The sequence below is a fragment of the Monodelphis domestica genome, chromosome 7, assembly GCF_027887165.1.
Source record: "Monodelphis domestica isolate mMonDom1 chromosome 7, mMonDom1.pri, whole genome shotgun sequence".
In the NCBI taxonomy this organism is placed as follows: Eukaryota; Metazoa; Chordata; class Mammalia; order Didelphimorphia; family Didelphidae; genus Monodelphis; species Monodelphis domestica.
Window position 1 is genome coordinate 12,169,523 of NC_077233.1, and position 16,685 is coordinate 12,186,207.

Sequence of the window (16,685 nt, forward strand, 5' to 3'; positions counted from 1 at the left end):
CCAAAAATTACCAGGTTAGAAAGAAATCTAATCAAATTCTTTTTAATTTCCTAAAATCAGTTTTCCACCACAACTTATCTCTTTTTCTCAACTGTCTTTACAATGATATGCCACAGGACAGCCAGCTTTTTTTACCTATATTCACATTCATATTAATATTATACAAGTATTTTCCATTATTAGGAATATAACCTAAAAATGTTATTTAAGAATAACTAAATGTTAAAAAATATATATATTACAGCATTATAATAAAAGATGGAACCAAAATGTTTAATAATAAAAGTTGCAGCTCATATAAAGTACAGTGGTTTGCTAATTCCTTTAATATATTTTTTCATGAGCTTCCCAAAAACCCCATTACTATTACTTCCATCTTACAAATGAGAAAATTGATGTTCAAGGAAGTTAAAGATTTCCCCAGAGTCACAATTACTAAGTATCTAAGGCAAGACTTGAATCTAGGTCTTTTTTTTTTGCCTTTTTTTTTAAACTTACTTTCTATCTTAAAATCAATACTGAATATTGGTTCCAAGGCAGAAAAGCAGTAAGGGCTAGGTAACCGGGATTAAGTGACTTGCCCAGGATCACACAGTTAGGAAGTATGTGGGGCCACATTAAACCCAGGATCTCTCATCTCCAGGCCTAGCTCTCAGTCCACTGAGTCACCTAGCTGCCCCTGAATCTAGGTCTTCTGACAATCTCTCCTCTAACATGAGGGAAGCAATTCAACGAAGTGTGGAACACTAGCATGTACCATAACCAAAATGCAATAGAGATCAAGTCAAAGTTCTATAAAGGGTTAAGATATTTATAAAATAATGCAAGGCAAAAAAAATACACTCTAAAACATGAAAAATTAAAAGTGAATTCTAGGAAAAATACAAAGACTAATAAGTTACGACTTCATGCATGAAGTGTATTTACAAGTAAATTAAGCTGGAAAGCAAGTCTGATTACTGATTTTAGTGTTTAATAATTTTTTGAAAAATTATTTATTATTAAAATTTGGACCAGTCTCCAACTCTCACCATTATGACTATCAGCATTTCTCTCTGTAAACCACCCTAAGTCACTGGCTTCATATTTTATCACTGGGTTCGGGTAATACATCTAGCACCTTCTGGCTATGTGACAATCTCTCAGTGCAACAAAATCTCTAAGGTGCAAAAACAGTGCAGATCGCAATGGTGGAGGGAGTTTGGTCACCTGGGAGGTCCCTACACCAATGACATTACAAATCCAGGTCTTCCATCTCCCTGGATCTATAGGGAAGCATAAGAACATAAGAATGCTACTATATGACCTAGAGCTCATATACTGTTGTTCAACTATCAAGTCCTACGCACCATGGCCGTAAAGACTACAGAACCCCACAATACAACTAGGAAATTTCAAAGTTACACAGAGGATACAAAACCTTTCTCAGGGATATTAATAAAAATTCCAGGTTTACATAGCACCTATATGACTGCTTAGTGAGGTAGCTAGTACTATTATTATCCCCATCATCTAAGACAACAGGACAAGAAGGTAAAGAGATCTGGGAAATGATCAAGTTGACCTGACTAAGGTTTCCACTCACCCCCTTTAGTCCAGGCTCTCCTGTACCTCTCACCAGGATCATTACAACAGCTTCCTAAATGGTCTGCTGCCAAAGTAATTTCCTTAAGGGAGATTCGATCAGCTCATCCCCTTATTCAATAAATTACAGCAGCTCTTTGTGACTCTGGGCTACTCAATATAACTCCAGTGGCTTCATATCACCTCTAGGATAAAAAATATCAGCTCTACTGTTCAGTTTTTCAAATTCTTTACAATCTGCCCCAACCTATCATTTCAGTCTCACTGGCAATGATCCCCTCCTGACCTCTGCCATTCAGCCAAACTTTCCCCTGCTCAACATGTTTAGTGTGTATTCCTCAGAATCCAGCACAGAGGCAGCATATAGGAGAATCTTTATAAATGTTTATTGACAGACAGATTGACATGGCATTCTTCATTGTAGTTCACCACTTTGGATATATCTGTATTCATTCCCATTCTATTGATATCTGTAGACTGTCAACTCCCTTGGGGGATGATTTGTTCTTTGTACTTGGATCCCCAGAGCTTAACATAGTGCCCAGCACATAGTAGGAGCTTATGTGACTGATTTTCAACCAAGCAAATAGCTCTATCAGTCTTTATTTCTGGGGCCTGCATCTTTCTGGTCACCAGTCCAGGCCTTCAGTGCCTCTTACCTAAGCTACTGCACTAGCCTCCCCATTTCTGCCCTAAGTCAGTCTCTCCTATCTCTAAATCCATTTTCTTCAAAGTTGTCACCCATCTAACCATGGTGCTCTCCTCCTCAGTGACTTCCAGCAGCTCCCCATTATGTTGGGGATCAAAGAAAATGACAGCACGTGGCCTTTTAAAGTCCTTCACACTTGAAAGTTTTGCTGTGCCTCACATCATGATCTCAGAGCCTCTGCACAGACTGTCTTCCAGGCCTGGAAAGCATTTTCTCCATACTTAGTTAGACCTTTGACACATCCTAGTTTCCCTCAAAAGAGTTTTGTGCTGCCTCTTACAGGAGTTTTTCCCATCCAGTAGACATTAGTGTACCTAGGACAACGTATTCTTCATATAAGTTCCATCTACCATCAAATTACAAGGTCCTCAAGGATGGAATGGCTTCATATTTATCTTTGTCTCCTCAGAGCTGAGTCAAATGCTAATACAAAATAGTAACAATTTAACAACTCTACAGAAGGGGAAGGATAAGCTGTGCACCAGGCATGATGACCTTTTTACAAATATTATCTCAATTGATCCTTAGAACACTGCAAGGAGGTGCTATTTGACAACTAAATAAATTAAGGCACAATTAAAGGACATAGCCAAGGTCATATAGCTAGTAAGGGTCTGAGACCAAATTTTAATTCAAATCTTCCTGACTGCAGATCCAACACTGTATTTTGCATCCTATCTTCTCTCCTGAGCTCCATCCTTTTTGCCAATTGTCTCTTGGACAACTCAAACTGGAAGTACCAAAGTTTCTCAAATACACATCAAAAGAGAATCTATCCTTCCTTCCAAAGCTTCCCTTCTGCCTAATTTCCTCATTACTGTTAAGGTTCCCACCATGTTCCCAAATCCAAAGCCTGTGTGACCTGTTTTCTGTGACTCCCTCTCTCCCATTCACTGCACACATTCAGGATGCTGCCAATCAACTGACATCTGTCATGTCTATGCCTTGCTCTCCACTCCCCACCCTTGGAACACCACAGTGGCATCCTGCTCGCAGTCTCCTCACTCTGATCCATTCTGCACTCAGATAGCTGACCACCTCATCCTAACTCAGCAGCCTTCACAAGGAGTCCCTCTAAAACGCTCCAGCTGGCATTTCAAGCCAGGCCTGCACTGACCCTGTTCTGCCTTTCCAGTCTTCTCACATTTCCCCCACAATCCGAGAGCCATGGGGTCTCTGCTTTGCGTCAACATGGGATGCTCCGTCTCCCTACACCGTCCTTGCCTCTTCCATGACTGGCCCCAGACTGGCAATGCTCTTCCTCTCCTCCGTCTGCCCCACAGTTCCTGGTTTCCTTCAAGACTCAGCTCAAATCACAGCATCTGCAGGAGACCTTTCCCAGGCTTACCCACTGACAGGGTCTTCACCTGGGGTTACCTTCTGCCCACACTATGTACATAGAGGTTTTTGCATCATCTCTCTATTAAAATGGGAGCTCCTGGAGGGAAGGATCATGGTTTTCCTTTCTAAAATTTGTCTCAGGGCACCACCACATTCTTCCCTTTCTCCAGGGAGTGTTACTTTCTCAAAGTCAACTTTCCTATTCCTAATTGAATAAAACATCATTAAAATAACAATAATTTGACCCAATCTGGTCATCTTTAGAGAATATTTTATCAGCATCTTATAATAATTCATATACAGAAGAGGGATTGGAGTTGTGATTTCACTGGTATAGGCAACTACCTCTCTAAAGAGAGGACCACTACCTTCATTGCAACTTATATTCTTAGTCACCTGGTGATGGGTCAAAAATCAAACAACATCAATATCTGAAGAGAAAAGATGAAAGTTTTATTAAGAATTTCTGCAACAGCAACCCACCCAGAATGGGAACCTGTAAATGAACAGGTAGTCTGCAAGAGGTTACAAATTCCCCAAAAGTTCTTACTTATATGCTTTCTTTTTTTTTTTCTAAACCCTTACCACCTTCTGTCTTACAATAAATTATGTGTATTGGTTCTAAAGCAGAAGAGCAATAAGGGCTAAGCAATTGGAATTAAGTGGCTTGCCCAGGGTCACATTTGAACCCAGGCCCTCCCATCTACAGACCTGGCTCTCTATCCACTGAGCCTGCCTAGCTGCCCTTGCCCATTAATTTTATTTAAAATTTTCCTGTTTATTTTGTCTTCCCTTTGTAGTTCTTACAGCTATTATAAGTCCATTCATTTTAAGTATTTTTCTGGAAAGAACCGTATGCTTGTGTTTTTCAATTTGTTTTCATTTTCTACCACCAGTTCAAAATATTTTTAGAGCTGTCTAGAATCTCACAGTCACATTTCCGTTATTTTTCTTTCTTTTTTGACATGGCTAATATGAAAGCATGTTTTGCATGATTTCACATGTATAACTGATATATTGCTTTTGTCTCATTGGATAGAGAAGAGGCTGAAGAAAGGAGAAAATTAGGAACTCATTTTTGAAAAAATAATAAAAATAAATAATAATCTAAAAATAGTCTCCTTGTGACTACTCACTGTAAAATCCAAATCTACAACACAATCACAGAATTAAAGTTGGAAAAGATTTAATGACCATTTAGTACATGGGTTCGGGGGCAGCTCTCAGGTCTGTGGATAGATTTCAGAGGGGTCTGTGACCTTGGATGGAAAATAAAATACATATTTATTTTCAATGGTCTTTAGTTTCTTTCATAATCCTATGTATTTTATTTTATATATTTAAAAAACACGTTATTGAGAAGTCCAGAGGTTTCACCAAAGAACCAAAGGGATCTGTTATATCAAAATGGTTAAGAACCTCTGACTAACCCATATCAAAAAATAATCAATGACGTCTAAATGTAACTTCTTGCAACTTTTTTTTTGCTTCTACTTCTAAATAGCAAAGTCCAATACCTCTTCTATATGACCACCTCAAACATCCCCCCGAATCTTCTCTTTTTGAGGCTGTACATTCTCAGCGCTGTATAATTCTCTTCCAATCATGACATGAACTAGAGGTCCTTCACTATTCTGGTCACCTTCCTCTGGAGGCTCACCACCTTCAGAATGTCTTCCTAAAATGTAGTTTCCAGAACACAATACTCCAGATGAGAGTCAGACCAGAGCCAAGAGCAGTGGGATTCTCACCTTATTCCTATCAACTTCATCTCTCTTCCTACAGCTTCATGGCTGCCACAATTATACTGGTGATCCTCAAGTCTGTTTATATGCCCAGAGCTTCTTCAAAAACAGTTTTTTGGTCAAATTCTATTTGTGAAGTTGATTTTTGAACCTGTACAAGACTTCACATTCACCCCTATTATAAAGCCCATCTTATCTGATGAGGTCCAATGTTCTAGCCAGAATTCTAGAATTCTATCAAGTACTGACTATCCCCAGGGCTATGATGGAGCTACCTGTTACAATTCTCAGTGTGGGCATTTATACTTCAGATATCATCAAGCACAAAATCAAGGCCTAAATGAGTACATTTTTTTCTCCCAAGAATAGTTATTAAAACATTTACCAACACACCACAGGATCTCCTTTATCAGCAAATTTTATAAACATGTAATCTGTATCTATTCAAATCATTTAGTAAATGTAAGAATACCTTGGGGCTAAGTTTAGCTACCTGGAGACCTACTTCCATGGCAATTAAAAACCCACAAATAACACTGAATCCAATCATTCAATCAGTTCTGAATCTACCTAACTATAATGAGATCTAACCTACATCTCTTCATTTTTTCCACAATATTAACATGAGAGATTTTGAGAATTCATCCATTAATGAACATATATACATACTACCATATATTAAGGAAATTTTTAATTTTCTTTATCATAATTTATTCAAAGATTTTATAATATTGGGGAAAATGCAAAATTTCACTTATTTAGAAAATTACAATATGCTAAAAATGCTGAACATAAAAATACTCATTAAGAACTTACCTCCTTCTCCAAAAGTTCATTATGAACCAAACTAGCTCGTCTGTAGTTAAAATTAGCCACTGATCCTGGCTCAAGGTAGGATGTGTGTAGAACTTTTAGAATATCTTCAAACTCTCGGGTGCCTGTAGTTACTGGCTGAAAAAGTGCTGAAAAAAACAACATACAAATTAGTAACTTTTAAAAGTGTTTGTTATTAATACTTTTTTAGAATAAGTGGAGTTTTAAAAAATACTAAAAGTGAGAAACTTTATTATCTATCCCTTACTTTATTTCCAGTCAATATTATTCAGTTTAAAATGATTCCAAAAGGGAAGTGATATTTGTTATGCTTACATTTCTGTTATACTTACTCACCAATATACATTTAGTCTATTATATTTAGTCAACCAACATTAATACACATCTTAGAGGTAGTCTATTCAGCCTTATCTATTTATCTCTCATTTTATATCTTATATTGAAGGTAGTTAGATGGGGTTAAGTATATTCTTATATTAGGCCTTAATCTTTAAAGTAACAGTTATAAGCATACTTGCAATACTGACTAGAGGATGGCCACCTTTTTGGCCTTATAACTAAGTGATGAAAGGTCAGTGTAGATCCCCACCTAGAGTCTTGCCACCCAAGTCTCACATGATAGAAATATCCTAATAATGAGAAAAGTCCCCCAGTTATTTTAGGTGCCCTTCTCCTGTTTCCCAACTTGGAGAGATATACATCCTATCACCACTTAATCACAGAAAATGTCTTTGCCTTGTCCATCCTATGACCACTTATGTAAATGTATCATCACCTAACCTTTCTGGAGACTTATAGTCTGTCTGTTAACCAATGAGGTTTTATATCATCTGTGTATCAAGCATTATAAAACCAGTGCTCTGGAGGAAGGGGAGATTTTAGATTGTGAGGAAGATCTAAGGTCCTATTCACTGAAAGGACCCATGTTCCTTTAATGAAATAGTTTTTGGCTCAGAGCTCAGTCTCAGTTGTTTTTATTGCAGAGAGAACAAATGTTTGGTGCATAATAGAAACCAAGACATATCAAGTCTTTTCTTCTTGACAAATCACCAAAACAGCTATTTGTCAATTCGGTGTATGGCAGGAAAGGAAATCGTAAAATCAATTCTTTCCAGCTGACTAATAATAAATAAGCTAGCCAAGTGTTTTGAGTAAGGCAGTTCCAACTAGTTAAAATCAGCATGGTGTAAGTTTTGTAAACTTCAAGAACATTAAAAAGAACAGTTCAAATATTCTTTTTAAGAGTTTTATGGGTTACTTACTATTTATCAGAGACAAGTCTGAAAGCCTTAAAATGCTAAGTATAATGCTATAAAATAAAAAGGACTTGGTATTAGAATTTTAATAAAAATCTGAAGCATCTTAATGATATTGAGGCAGTTTGTCTACAAAAAGATATACACAGATGAATAGATTTCAACCCAAACCACAGTAAACTTATGGCAAATTTGGTTAATGGAAACCTAAATAGTTCACTGTAAGGGATGGAAGGTAAGGTTTCAATCTTAAAACCTTTCTTGCATAATATGATTGATCTTGACTTCTTTCCCATTGCCTCTTTTATGACTAGATGATATTGTGATATAATTGCTAAAAACTGTTCTTATAACCCTGTCAGTTGTAAAATCCCAAGGAATAACTCAGATATGGAATTCTACAAAATCACTTAAAAACTTGGGAGAGGGGGCATTTGTAGAGAAGCTTACTACCACTAAACAAAGTAGTACATTAGTTTATTATTAGTATGTGACCTATACATGGCTTATTACATGGACTCAGATATGTTTCAAATTATGGTAAATTTTAATAATGAAAAGCAATCTAATCACTGTGAAAGGTGTAAAAAAAAATAAAACTTTTCTATATAAATTTGTCATCATAGGCAAAGCATACCAAAGCAGCTAGGTGTCACAGTGCATAAAGTGCCAGATTTGAAGTCAGGAAGACTCATCTTCATGAGTTCAAATCCAGCCTCAGACACTTAGATTAGCTATGTAATAACCCTGGGCAATTCACTTAACTTTGTCTGCTTAAAAAAAAATTAAAAAAAGAAACTTGTAAAACTATAAAATTAATTTATTGATGTTAAAATAAACTTTTATTTCTTAAAAAAAACAAAAGAACAAAATTCTTTAAAATTTTCTTATAAATTTTCATGACATTATAGATATCAAAGAACCTAAATTCAGTAATGTAACATTAACATTATAAAGGTCGCAAAAGAGCATAAAATTTCCCAAAAAAAAATTTTCTCTAGTTTTTTAAATATGAATTACATGAAATACAGTATGGTGTTGCTAATAAGTTTAAAAACATAAATATTTCAATTTTCCTCCAAATCTTCATATTTTCAAAAGTTTCCCCAAGATTTTTTTTAATAAATTCTGTTTCAATCCAATAGGGTTGATAAAAGTCAAACTCATTTTCCAAAGTCCGTGTCTTTCCAAATATTCAAAAGTTCTGTTTCAGGCCTAAAGATCTAGATTATAATGATGGTTCTTGTGGCCTTGTTTAAGTCACTTTACCACTCACCCTTTCTATCTGAACTGTAAAGGAAGATAAGTAATACCCCGAGATGCTCTGATCTATTCCCTTTTTGTTGGATTATAAATTAGAAATTAGTTCAAACCATACAAAGTACGGAGAGGAGGAGTGTAAAATAGTCGGAGAGGAGGAGTGTAAATTAACTCATGATATATGACCTAAGAAGACGCAATGTTTATCACAAAAAAATGTTCCCTTTACTTACTCTCTCCCCAAAAGACAACTCTTACCCTTAATAGCTTAAAAACATAAACAGCTACAAGCTAACTAGACTTGCCATTCAAGAAAATTGCCTTCAAATGAAAATTGGGGGATGAAAGAGGGAAATAGTAAAAGTGTTTCTAAATTCCTAGTCAAAATACTATGTCAATTTAAAACAATCCAAATTCACAAATATTTTATTAAGAATGTTAAAGTTAAGATATATGAATGAATATATTGTTAAACTCTTTGAAGCAAATAAAATATCTGTCAAGTACTTAGCACAGTACCAGGCACTTAATGTTTCATTCCCTTCTCCCTAAAAAAAATAAAGGTAAAGGGGCTAGGTGGCTCAGTGGATAGAAAGCCAGTCAGGGAATTGGGAGGTCCTGGGTTCAAATATGACCTCAGACACTTCCTAGATATGTGACCCTAGGCAAGTCACTTTACACTGATTGCTCTGCCTTGGAACCAATACTTAGTACAGATCCTAAGACAGAAGGAAAAGGTTTTAAAAAAAAGAGAAAAAGCAAGCTAATAAAGTGCACATATAGACTTCTTCCTTTACAAAAATTCATATTATGAACATTCAACTTTACATAAAGAATTCTGAAAGTTCACTTTCAAACAAAAAAAATTTATGTTAATTTTACTGTGCAATACTCTCTACTCCTGTCCCTCCATCAGGAGCTCCAAGGCCTTCTACCCACCCCACCCCACAAAAAAGCCCTTCAGGTAAAAGCAAAAAAATGGACCTAGAGAGCCCACCACCACCACATGACATTGGATTCCACTGTAGATCAGCCTCCTTTCCACCTACCTCACTCTCTTCCCCAAGTCCTCAGGTAAATTCCCATTACAAAATGGTCCACTTTAGTAGAGGATTGTATGATTTAATGCACTGACACTAAAGACAATGTTGCAAATTTAATTTTTTCTAGTCTCTAAAGATTTCTCTAAAGTTGAGGATAGTAAGAGCAACATCCTTGAAAAAAAAAGTGACAATATTTTTTCTCCAAAGACAGAAATAAGAACTTACTTTTATGTAGCCCACTATTTTTTTTTGGCAAACCAAATTTAAATGTCTTAAGTGGCTAAATTTTTTTGGTCTATACCAGTGAGTTCCTCTGTGGAGGTAACTGGGTGAAGAAACTCTCATTACCGAAGCCAATTCACAATTACTGATGCGACTGTCAGGCTTAGAGCAGAACCTGAGAAGACAAAGTAAAGTGACCTGCCTAGGATCATACAGGCACCCCATGTCCTATGTTATAGAAGACTCCTAGTTCACTGTGCTCAGTCTCCTAAGAAATATCATTCAACTTTTCACAGCATCTTTAATGGTTAATTTTCTGGTTTCCTCCTACATTAACATCATGTTTTTATCAAGTTTCTATTCCAGTACCCTATTCTCTTGAAAGTTATGATTTAGTCTAAAGTATAAAACAGTGAACTCAATATTAACAAAATTGCTACATGAGTTTTTCCACACTTAAAAATTTTCATAAATGCTACAACACTTAGTAACCTGAGAAATTGGACCTTGAAATCTAACCCACTCAATATGCTTAAAAGCAAACTAAGGCCCAGAAGTCAGAAAATGAATTGTCCCAAGTCATAAGTACTAAGCAAAAAAGTCAAGCCAAGTTGTCCCAATCACTTCTCTTCAAGACAAAGTTCTGTCAAGAAATTATACACTTAGCATGTTATACAAATCAGTTTCCTAACATCTATTAGCTACCAACTGGTCAATTTTAAATCTAATATAGTAGATAGTTCTTTGCACTGTCCTAAGTAACACCATTGTTCTGTAAGATATAATGCAAGTTCTGCATATCAAAAACCTACCTTGCAGTTTCAAGAAATACATCATCTCATTAAAGATTTTCTTGCCACTGTTTTTTTACAGATGAAACTAAGGGATAGAAATGTAAAGTAGCTTTGACCCAAAGTCATGTGACTGATCCAGAGGCAAAGACTAGAATTCAGAGAGGTATCTTCTGATTTCTATTGGATTCCTCCCAATTCACCTGTGCTACCTTTCATAACTGTTGGTTTTACAAAAGTGATGTCCAAGTTGCCCAGGATCTGCATTTGTGATGGAGGCTATCCTGAAGCTTCCAAAATCAACATGGCCACTTCTGCTTCAGTCACCTCCACTGAAATGCTACCCAATAGCCAATGGAAGTTGGTCTCTGGTCACACCTAAATGTATAACACTCTAATTAGGCTAATTCTAGATGATAGGATAATATGAAGTAGAAGAAATATTGGCTTAGGAGGCAACAGATCAGTCATACATCTGAGTTTTTGATCAACTCAATTTAACCTCTCTCTCATGTGCCAAATGTGAAATGATCTTAGATCAGCTGATCACAAAGTTGTGTTTTGATAGTGAGAATGTAGGTGAAGATGTTTTTTTGTCTGTAAAAGCATCGTATGATAGAAGGCATTTTTTATATCAGTAACTTTACTGGCAAGATGAAACATACCATAATTTAGAATTATATTAAAAATTTTTCTGATAGGGCTTTTTGAGTTAGTTGAAAACTCAGAAGCTTGATCATGGCACAAGATCTTTCCTTCTATACAATTTCCCCAATTTATTAAGAAATAAGGCAGACTATACTTTGACCCTTAAGTGATGTTTTCATTAGTTTTGCTGAATTGCTTTCTTTCCTTTTTATTGTTACAAGAGATAGTCACTGCTTAGAACAGGAACTTCATATTTGGAAAGAAAGTACAATCAAAAAGATGTTTATCAAAATTAATTTTTAATGCAGGAAATAATTCTTTGAAAACTGGTTATGTGTTTCTTCTTTAAATCAGTAAAATCAACCATAGTTCAGAAGTGGATTATGAAGAATGTACACATGCTTATCTTGAAATGGGAATATCAAAACCATCAGAAAGTAACAAAATATTTCATGACAATAGATCCCAAAAATCCTACCTTAATTACCTCAAATTTACAGTTTCATATAAAATAATTTAACCATTTACCTCAGGCTGGTATTCAATTGCATTATATCAAAAAGTACAAATAGTGGGTAGTTGGGAATGATTCCAGCCAACACCACCACTATTTCAGATGCTAAGAGCAAGTGCTTCAAGACTGATCTCTCCAAAAGCTCTGAAAACTAAAATTTGGGGGAAAACAGTAATTTCAGCTTCAGTTCCACAACTGTCAAGCAGTATAGGATCCAGTAATTAAGTCGGACATTTGGTCCATTTAACACTACATTCCACTATAATAAACAACATAACCAAAAAATTTTGAAGTATGGAAAAAAACCCTCATTTTAAAAATTGCACGTGAGTCTAAAGAGCCAAGTCTCAGACTTTGCCTAAAGTTTCTAAATTGAAACTAAAAAAATTTCTCGGTAAACAGAGTTGTCATCTTGAGTTGGCTTCAGGGCCAAACATCTGATATTTCCAATGAACATAAATGAAAACTCATTCAAAAAGGGCAGTCTTCAGTCAGTTTACATGTCCCCTTCAAGACCTTAAAGGAAATGCTTCCTTAACATTAAGTTATTTTCTGGCCAAATGCTACTGTAAGGAACCAGCCAAAGTGCTGCTTGGACACTAGGTGAAGTTATTAAACATGCTCCAACAGAAAGTACAGAAACTCCTCCAGAACCTCGATTCAAGTTTTCCAAGAACGGAACGGAGCCACTGAGGAAGGACCCAGGTGATCAATCGCCACCATGCCTGTACACAAAAGTAAGGCTTGGCAGATCGGGCTAAGCTACTAAGCCTTAACAACTCTGGTCTAACATCCCCTTCAGTGACTTCCAATGGTCAGGCTGTCGAGATGATGATGATGATGATGGAGTTTGTCTAACCATTTCAACAAGTTCTCACTCACAAAGCCCTGGAGCTCCTGGCTGTCTCCCCAAAACTCATTTTGCTCCTGGACAGCCGCTTTTCACTCGATCGCACTTACCCCAGGTCTGGCTGTTTCCTGCCATAAGAACTTACCATCCTTCGTCACTAAGGAAGGATGGAAAAATACCATTTCCCCGAGGAGCGGGGAGCCCAGAAGGGAATTATTAAAAGGTTTTGTATTACATAATCCCTCAATTGCTTCCATTTTTAATTTGCTCAAATGAAGTCTACGCGTTTTCCACAACCAATGACTACGACTCTAAGCCTCCAGAAGTTCCTTTTTCTCCATCCTTTACACTATTCAAAAATCACGAATGCGCCGATTGGAGCCCAAAGCCTGCCTCTAGACTCCAAGGAAGAAGAGTGGGAAAGTGTCCTCAGAGTCACTCAGCGGTTGGGGGAGGGGGAAGCGCCGTGACACCTCGCTGGGAAGAAGGTGCGGGCACCCCTTTAGACACAGGCAGCCCCCGGGCCGGGCTCACACTCCGAGTCCGCCAGGAAAGGAAAGGTCCGATCCCGCGGCCACCCTGGCAGTGCAGCCCTGTGACAGGCGAAGTGGGCACCGTGTCCTTCTTTTGCCCATTTCACAGAGAAGGAAGCTCTCGGACCACGAGTTCTGCTTCCTTCCCGGCCTGTACTCTCTTGCACCCAAAGGGTGGTGGGGCGGACACGCAGGCCAGAGCCAGGGGCGGACACGCGAGGAGGCCGGCCATACTCACTCGGTCTCTCCCCGGAGACCCGAGCGCGCGGGAGAGAAGGCGGGTGACCGGAGCTCCGGGCAGGAACGCGTGTGGGCGCGGGCACGCGTGGGGGGGGTGGAACCCACCTTTCTTTTCGCGGCTCTTCCGTGGGATCTGGAAGTTCCTCCTAACGGGCAGCTCGTCGGGACCGCGGGCCAGGGCCGCTGTCACCGCCGCCGCCGCTGTGGCCGCCCCGCCGCCTGCCTCAGGCTCTGAGCCCAGGACGCGGCCGAGCCCCAGACCCAGGCTCAGGCCCAGGCCGCGGGCCCGGGCCCGGCCCGCGGCCGCCGCGTCCCCGCCGCCGCCGCCTCCGCCATTTTGTGAGGCGGCCTCGGGCTCCGGGGCGGCCGGGCCTCCGGTCGGGGACGCGGCTTCCGCTCCCGCCACCGCCTCCGCCGCCTCCATAGCCCGGCCGAGGGCCCCGGGGGAGGAGGGGCGGGAGCTGTCCGCTGCCGCTTGGGCCGCAGTCGCCGCCGCTTTCTTCTGGCCCCGCCTTCCCCTCTCTGACTGACTGACTGACCGCCCGACCACCGTACTCAGTGACTGACTGACGGACGGACGGACGGACGGACGCACGCACGCACGTACGCTCGCGCTCCCCGTGCCCGCCGCCGCCGAAACTGCAGAAGCTGCCGCTGCGCCGCCGCCGCTGCAAACCTCCGGCGTGCTCGCGTCCGGCGTCGGGGGCGGAGCCTAGTGGCTGACGCTAGGCCAATCGTGGCGCAGCGGCATCTTCTGAAGCTAGGAAGAGCGCGTGCACGGGCCTCGCAGACTACGGAAGGGGGCGGGGCTACGAGGAGCCGGCCAAAGAAACAGCGGAGGGGCGGGGTTCCGGGGAACCGGCCAAAGAGAGGACCGAGCAAGGGGGCGGAGCCATAGGAGCCGGCCAAAGGGAGGGCCCAGGTGGTGGGGCCCGGGTGGTGGAGGCGGAGCTATAAGGAGCAGGCCAAAGGGAGGTCCAGAGGGCGGAGCTATGGGGAGCCAGCCAAAGGGAAGGAAGGGGCAGAGTTACGGGGAGCCGGCCAAAGGGAGGACCTGGAAGGGGGCATGGCTACCTTGCCAGAGGCGGGGCCTGGAAGGAGGCGTGACTGGGTTCCAGGTGGCTACGTGAGTTAAGAAGCCTTTGGCTGGGAGAACTTTCCCAAGAGTAAGAAAATTTGTGAAGCCCTCGGCCAGGGCACTTCCCAGAAGGTCCTGTTTCTGACACATGAAGATGCAGAGGTCTCCTCCAGAACTCTTCTCCCAAGGACAGCCCCAGTTCTTAGAGAAGAGGGCGTGGGCAAATTGTAAACATGAATGGATCCGGAGAGACCCCCACTGAGGTCCTCTGGAAATATGATCGAGGTGACCGCACAGTGGGAAACTCAATCCCAACAGACAGTGGCCAAGACGCAAGTTATCACCTGTGCAACACCAGGTCTAGACCCACCATAACTCCGGCCAGGAAACTCCTATGGCCTCCACATGAGTCCTTTGGTCCCCTCCACCTAGAAGCCATTGAACTCTGCCCAGGCCCAACTACCCTTGTGGGACTGATTTGTCAGAATGATCTGGACTCCTTTTCCTACCTGTACCCCAAGGGGGTCACCTGCCACCTCATCTGTCCCGCTAAGGATTCCCCAGCTCCCCTCTGGGCTCTCTGGGGTACTCCCAAGTTGGATAAGGGTTTGCAGCCTCATCAGTCCCTTTCTGCCACATCTAGGATTAGTATCTCCCTTGGGGAAATGTTACTGATTTAGTAGAAACCCTTCTCTCCTCTGGAGAAAGGACCTCTATTACAGAAGTGACTCTGGCAGGAGAAACAGCTACTGAGTGTCCAAGAACCCTTCAGATTCAATTCGTCCCTTACAAGTCTCCTATTGGGAATCACACCCAAAGGGCTTTAAAGCTGTGACCAAACAATACCAAACACTGCTAGATCTGTACTCCAAAGAGATCAAAGAAAAGAGGAAAGGTTCTATTTGCACAAAAACGTTTATAGTGGCTCTTTTTGTGGTGGCAAGAAATTGGAAACTGAAGGAATGTCCATTCATTGGGGAATGGCTAAATGGAATATTCTTGTGCAATAAGAAATGACAGACAGAACCTTTTCAGAAAAACCTGGAAAGACTTATATGAACTGATGCAAAATCAAGTGAACAGAACCAGAATGTTGTGCACAGTAACAGCAATATTGGATGATGCTTATGAAAGAGGGAGGAAAAGGGCAAAAAAAGTTAAGCCTAAGCCAGAAGCTTCGTGTTGCTGTGATTCTGACATCTTCAATTTCTGTCCAAACTAAGACAATAAGAAAGCAATTATAACTTTGTGGCTTTTACTGACACAAAAAGGGCCACTGAACTAGACAGTGCAAATGTACTTACAGAATAAAGGAAGTTTTTCCAAGCGAACTATAAGAAGTCTGTGGCAGTTAAGATGAGGGGAGAGATAAGAGTCAAATGTACAGCTCTACCAAAATTGCACTAAGGAGCCTGTCTGGAGAGGTCAGGGACAATTTGGTACTGGCTAAGAGACAGAGAGGAGGATCAGTGGAATAGACTTGGGGTAAGTGACCTCAGCAAGACAGTCTATGATAAGTCCAAAGATTCCAGCTTTGGGGACCAAAATCCACTATTTGATAAAAACTGCTGAGAAAATTGGAGAGTTCAGGGAGGACTAACACCTCTGGTGTCAGGGCTTTCCAAGCCCTTGTCAGGGGTGTTCATCCTCTTTTTGTGTCCACCTAACACCACAGCCTTCACCTGTGGCTCCAGGACTTTGTAGCATGCACAGTGGCCACATCCTGGAACTGTTTCAGCAGAGAGGCTAAGACAAGTTGAAGGTAACAAATGGACCAAAAATCTATTGGCAAGGTAGGGGGATGTCTAGCCCAGGCATATAAAGACTTCACCCCATAGAAAGTGGGGATGAGAACAATTTGTTCCAAGAATCGATGGCTGCTGAAGCATGTACTGGGGAGCTCTCGGAACTTTTTTAAACATCAAATAAACCAAGGTCATCGACTGCATACCGGGACCATTGCCAGTCATCTTGACTTTTGTCTTGCCACTGGACTTTGATGACTCTGGAAGAGAGAGTGAGGCTGATGTTAAGAGG

At 40.6% G+C, this 16,685-nt stretch overlaps 1 protein-coding gene across 9 annotated transcripts in view; it reads right to left on the reverse strand.

Moving 5' to 3' along the window:
- Window positions 1-14,276, reverse strand: part of TASOR (transcription activation suppressor) — a 185,563-nt gene extending 171,287 nt beyond the window's left edge. For all 9 annotated transcript variants that reach the window (XM_056804194.1, XM_056804193.1, XM_056804196.1 and 6 more), the window contains exons 1-2: window positions 13,676-14,276; window positions 6,196-6,341 (exon numbers count right to left, since the gene is read on the reverse strand). In XM_056804194.1, the coding sequence (XP_056660172.1) occupies window positions 6,196-6,341; window positions 13,676-13,994 (465 nt within the window). In that variant the 5' untranslated portion in view covers window positions 13,995-14,276. The remainder of the gene's footprint in view (window positions 1-6,195; window positions 6,342-13,675) is intronic.
- Window positions 14,277-16,685: the final 2,409 nt, after the last annotated feature.